Raw genomic sequence first — 6000 nt, 5'->3', positions numbered from 1 at the left:
TGAAGCTCCACCACTGGCCTGTTCTAGTACCTGCAATGATACACAGAGCCACCATTAATTCCCAGAGTTTCCTGTGAAAAGGGATTGATTGTTAAACCATTCCAGGATTTGTAGCTCAAGAAGGGGAATTGGGGGGGGGGGTCTCTTAACAACTCTCAGCACCCTTGACAAACCATAGTTCCCAGAATTATTTAGGGGAAGCCATAACTGTTGAAAGTGGTATCACAGTGCATTAAATCTATGGTGTGAATGTGGTCAAGCTTTCATGGCAATAAAAGGGTTGAAAGGGTGTCAGAAATATGATTTTTAAAAGGAAAGGAGAGCCAGCTTTTCCATATAAGTCATTCACCTCCAAAAAAGAGAGATGAGAATGTAAGGAAGGGAAGAAAAAAACTTGGTTGATGGGAGTTTGAAATGACATTGGAGTTACCAGTGGGTGTCACTACAGGACAAGGAGGCATTCGTGTGTGTGTGTGTGTGTGTGTGTGTGTGTGTGTGTGTGTGATTTGAAAGATAGGAGGCAAGCAAGAACAGTGACTATCCGATCTGGGAAGTGGGATGTTTCAAGGGGAGGCATAAGGGAAGCCCAAGCGACATAGAACCTCCATTACAAAATGCCCAGGCAGGGAATCCCTCCATGGCAGCTGTTAGCAAATGCAGTAGTGGGAAGAGGGAAGAGTTTTAGTTTGGAGAGGAATTCCCAGAAAACTTGCCTCTTACAGGTAGACTGCATTTCAAAAATTGTATGTGCGAGTCACATGCCAGAATTGCTAAGCTATTGAATTTTGTTGCCACAAGAGGGAGTGACTGCCACCGATTTGGATGTCCTTTAAAAAGAGGATTAGGCAAATTCTTGGAGGATACTATTATTCACTGCGATGGCCACTTAGTAATTCCATGGTCAGAGGCAGAACGCCTCTGAATACTAGTTGCAGGTGGGGAGCTTGCTTGTTGCACTTAGGTCCTGTTTGTGGGCTGGACTCTATGGGTTACTGGCCTGACTCAGCAGTCAGGCTCTTCTAGTGTTCTACATCCACTTCTGGAGGCTGTATGCCTCTGGGCTAGACCACGCTGTTTTCCTCCAGAAAAGCCTGCTGTTTCCCTCTGAATCGGAACGAACATCAATTGTTTCTTTCCTGTAGATTGACGTTTGTTCCAATTCAGCAGGAAGCAGTGGGTTTTCCTGGGGATAGCAGCAGGACAATTTTTTTAAAAAAAACCTGTTCATACTCATGCCTAGAAAGCATAGGAGGGGGCAGAAAACCCATTGGTCTCATGCTTTCTAGGCATGGGACATGCAGAAGTGTGGACAAATCCTCTAAATAACAGCTGCTGGGAATCACAGGTGCACAGAGTACAGTACTCTTGTTCTTGGGTTCTTACTGTGGGCATCTGCTTGGGCCCTGTGACAACAGGATGCTGGATGAGATGGGCCATTGGCCTGATCCAGAAGGCTCTTCTTAGGTTCTTATTTTGAGATCATCTGTTGCGGTTATTTTCTTTTTTAAATAAGTGGCAACAACTCTAGTGATACTGAAAGACTAACAAACTTAGGTTTTGGGCCTATACTTTTACTAGTTTCCTTTTACCAGAATGCCTTTGACAATGCTCTGCTGTTGAATATCTAAGAAAATATTCCATTTCTTAGAAGCTACACACAAGCCTTCCTTTTGAGAGGATCAAAGCATTATCTTGGTTTTGGGCAGGGCTGAGGAGTCTCTCTTCTGTCTGGGCATCCATTCTCAGGGTGGTAATCTGCAGGGGCCACCCTCCCCTCTCATTTCCCTCCCTTTCTTGCTGCCACCCGTTTTCTCTCTCTCGCTGCCTCCTCTTCCTTTTCTCTCTCACTGCTACCTCTTTCTCTTTCTGTCAGCCCTTTTTCTCTCTTCTATCCCTCTCCCACCCTATCTAGAAAAGCCCTTTTTCTCTCTTCTATCCCTCTCCCACCCTATCTAGAAAAGCCCTTTTTCTCTCTTCTATCCCTCTCCCACCCTATCTAGAGAACTGTCAGAGAAGGAACAGAACACTACTGTCAAACACCTTCCAAACTATAGAGGACTTACCCCTCTCCACCTTCCATCACCCCATTTCTTTTGACTTTCTCTTCCTCCTCACCCCTCACCTGCCCTCCTCTGGCTCTCTCCACCTTGGGAGAGGAGACCCCATTCTTAGGCCTCTCTCCCCTGCAGAGATGAAAGAGCAAGCACTCCAGCTTAGCTAGATAGAACTGGGCATCTTTTTCTATCAAGTGTGCGTTTCCTACAATAAACTTAAATTTCTTACTTTCATACTCAGGTGTGACTCAGTGTGATGGCAGTCAGGGTAAGGTGTGCTCCAGATGGATCTATTGCTAAGCAAAGTGTCCTCTAATACATATAAACTCCAAACACTATTAGGGCATGACCTAAGGAAGAGTTCTGAGGGCCAAAGAGAGGGGGGCTGCCTGTGGCCCCCAGGTCTGGGTTCCTGACCCCATTTTAGATAAAGATCTCATTGCTGATGGTGCTGCTTCAAAAATAAAGCAGTCATAGTCTCCATCCAGCCCCTCTCATGATAGATGGCTTGCAAGAGTGTGGGGTGTTGCAGTAGCTGAACACATTGCAGGGTGCTTAGGGGACACAAGAGATTTCACCATTTTGATATTTGCATGATTCCCCCTTGCGAGTTTTATTAATAAAAACAGTGAGTTATATAGCCCCCTGGCAGAACACATTATCAACTGTGTTACAGCCCGATCATTTTATCAGTCCTTATCCTCACATTATCCCCCATGTTTGATTGATACAGCTGTAAGAGCCTGCTGGATCAGGCCATGTAGTGTAGCATCCTGTTCTCACAGTGGCTAAGCAGAAACCTGCAAGCAAGAGCCCTCTCCCACCCTGTGGTTTCCAGCTGTGGTTTCCAGCTGTGGTAGAAGAGCATAGTTAGTTACCATCATGGCTAGCAGCCTTCTCCTCCATGAATTTGTCTAATCCTATTTTAAAGCTGTTGAGGTTGGTGGCCATCACTGCCTCTGGTGGGAGCGAGTTCTGTAAGCATATCATTGTCTTTGTGATGGAGAGGATATCTGGTCTCCATGTGACTTTACCCTGTCTCTTATGGTACGAGGCACTCTGAAGGCAGCTTCCTCTACAGAACCTTCTTTATTGTAATACACATAACTGAATCACACCTTTATTTCTACAACTGGCATGAGTGCTCCACTATACATGCTTCTCTTGTTTCATGTATTGTTTATTTTACTCACATGCTGCCTTTTTGAAAAACCAATAAAAAAAATTTTTTTGGGGGGGATGGTCATGTTAAGCACACTTCTTTAAAAGCTGTGAATGACATAGTGCTGTTTCGTTATCTGCTTCTTTTATTTCACAAAAATTATACACTGCTTGATTGCAAACAGAACCTCTAAGCAGCTTACAGAAAAAAACAAGAAACTGAAACATTAAAAGTGTCAGAATGTATTTGCAGTATGAACTCTGGGCTATTAGATTTGTAAGGGGCTTGGGGCAGAGACTGCCTTGTTCATTCCTGACCTTATGCAAGCTACTGGTACAGTACCATTTTTTGGGTCAACAGCAGAGTTTTTAAAAAAATAAAAATAAAAAATGCTTCCAGTGAATGAACTGACAAATGAATTAACTGAATTAATGTTTAATGTAGAGACAGAAGGTGCTTAGTCAATTATGAGCTTAATCAACTTCACAAATACAAACATAGACCTGAAATCTGAAACATGCAATGGAAGATTATAGTAGGATGCCCAGGCTGTACAGAAGCTGGAGCTTTTATTCTCTGTTTTTTCCTCTGGATGATCCTTAGCAGGCAGTGGTGGTGTAAAGGCCCTGTGCCAGGGGCCCAAGCCTCACAGGGATTTCTGACTGGAAGGCCTTCAGAGCCCTCTGGTACGATTCCTTGTCTTGGAAGGTGGAGAGGTGTGGACATATCTGGAGGGAAAGGAGATGGACATTGGTCAAATTATTGTTGTTGCTGCAATGATTTTTTAAATTTAATTTTATAATGTGCATGAAACAAAGAAAACAATTATAATGATGGATATTAAAAGATGAAAAACAAAACTATAAAATAAGCTGTCAGGGAACTGACATCGGAGCCAGCAGTGGAGGCAGAGCTCCCAAGCGATGCTGGAGAAGGGCCAAGCAGGGAGAGAGGGAACTCATCGGCTGGGGAAGGAAATCAGCATAACACCAGGGATAAAGGGGGGCGGTTGGGGGAATCGGAGAGGGGTCTCCAGGACTCTTCACTGGAGACCAGCGGGGAGAGCACAGGTCCTCCTCTGCCCACACCCACCCTGCGCAGAAGACTTCCGTGCAGGGAAAGTAGGCGTAGACTTGGCGTCAAAGAGCTTTTGTGCTGGAAGAAGTTTAAGAAACGCCCACTGACGGATTCTGCTAGCGACTGAACAGCCACGAAGTGAAGGGCTGTCCAGCCAGGAAAGGTTTAACCAGGCTAACTAGCCAGGCATGGTGGCAATTTACGCACAAGCAACCCCCATACATTCATTACATAAGCACATAGAATAAGCAAGGGACGCATCGCCTGAGATGAAACGGTAATGTAGCTGCCTTGCTGTTGCCTCGCTTAACTGGGTTGTGTGTCACTTGCCTGCGAAGTGGTGGCAGTAGCATCCACTGAGAGCATGCAAGATTTCACCAGAAGCCAGTGGTGGGGTGGGCAGGGTCCCCATGGGGCTGCTGCCTCTTGGCCTTTTGCTACCTTAGGTGGTTTCCAAGTGTCCCATGTAAGATTTGGGGCTGTTTGCCACTGAGTTGCAATTACTATTCGAGCTGCCATGATATTATTATGCTTATTATTATTATTATTATTATTACTTATTAGTCTCTTTTCTTACACAAAAGAACTCAAAGTGACTTACAAACATTCATTAAAACCAACATAAAACAGAGTTAAAGCTAAAATCTAAAGCACCTCCATATTCAGTGGCGTAGCGTGGGTTGTCAGCACCCGGGGCAAGGCAAGTAATTTGCGCCCCCTAACCCCTGGATTTTAGCACTCGAGTGTGAGCGCGCCCCCCAGATGTTGCGGCCGCCCCCCTGCACCCCCCACGCTACGCCACTGGGGCTGGGGGCGAGCGAAGGAGCCAAGGACCCCCCCTTAAGGCTCAGCAGGAATTTATTAAATTTATTATTTGCGGACCCCCGCGGGCCGAGGCAGCCGAAGCCCCCTCCTCTCCTTAGGCTGTAGGTGGAGCCCGCGCTCCGAGGCGCTCCAGATCCGGGCTTGGCGAGCGCCTCTCCTCCCCCCAGCCTGGTCCGGGGACTTCCAACCGCGCTCCGTCCTCGCCCGACCCCCCCCCCCCGCGGCTGAGACTTGCGCTGAGAGCCGGAGCCAGCGGCGCCCCCTTCCGCTGGGAGACCCTCGCCCGCCCGCCGGCTTCCTCTCGGAGGGTTTTGGGGAGAGCAGGGCGCGGCGAGGCCCCTCTGAGCTCTCCTCCCTCCCAGTCGGCAGAAGCAGCCGCCGCCTGTGGCTGGGCCGAGGGGATGGGGTCGGCGTCGGGGTGCGGAGGCTGCCTGTGCCCGGCCAGGCGTTGGTGGCGGCGGCGGCGCTGCTGCAGCGGCTGCTCCTCCTGCGAGCAGTGAGTGGAGCGCAGCCGCGGCGGCGGCGGCGGGGGGCGCGCGCGCGCTAGGGCGCAAGGCTGGCGGTGGTGGTGGCGGCGGGGAGCCCGGCGGAGGAAGGAACTTGTCCCTTCCCTGTGGACTCGCGCCCCCCCAGATGTTGCGCCCGGTGCGGCCGGCACCCCTGGCACCCCCCACGCTACGCCACTGTCCATATTCACAAAAAAGGCAGGACTAAGACTTCCTACTTGGAAACAGAGGCCATAAATGAGCCATGGAAGACAAGAGGATATTTGTGTAACTTTTCAGGTGGGTTTTTGATGTGTATCTACTAACTTCTTTGTTACAGCACAAGGTGGCGAACCTTTTCCAGTCTGAGGGCCACATTCCCTTTCAAGCATGCTTT

At 48.5% G+C, this 6000-nt stretch overlaps 1 protein-coding gene across 1 annotated transcript in view; it reads right to left on the bottom strand.

Annotated features, from left to right (window-relative positions):
* Nucleotides 1-3635: 3635 nt before the first annotated feature.
* CFAP77 (cilia and flagella associated protein 77) overlaps nt 3636-6000 on the bottom strand; it is a 97278-nt gene continuing 94913 nt past the window's right edge. Inside the window, exon 6 of the mRNA XM_081847247.1 lies at nt 3636-3944. Within this exon, the coding sequence (XP_081703373.1) occupies nt 3816-3944 (129 nt within the window). The 3' untranslated portion in view covers nt 3636-3815. The remainder of the gene's footprint in view (nt 3945-6000) is intronic.

Source organism: Podarcis erhardii, assembly GCF_964252035.2.
Source record: "Podarcis erhardii genome assembly, chromosome: Z".
Classification (NCBI taxonomy): Eukaryota; Metazoa; Chordata; class Lepidosauria; order Squamata; family Lacertidae; genus Podarcis; species Podarcis erhardii.
The sequence above is the reverse complement of the archived record's forward strand: the minus strand, read 5'-3'. Positions and strand labels throughout refer to the sequence as shown.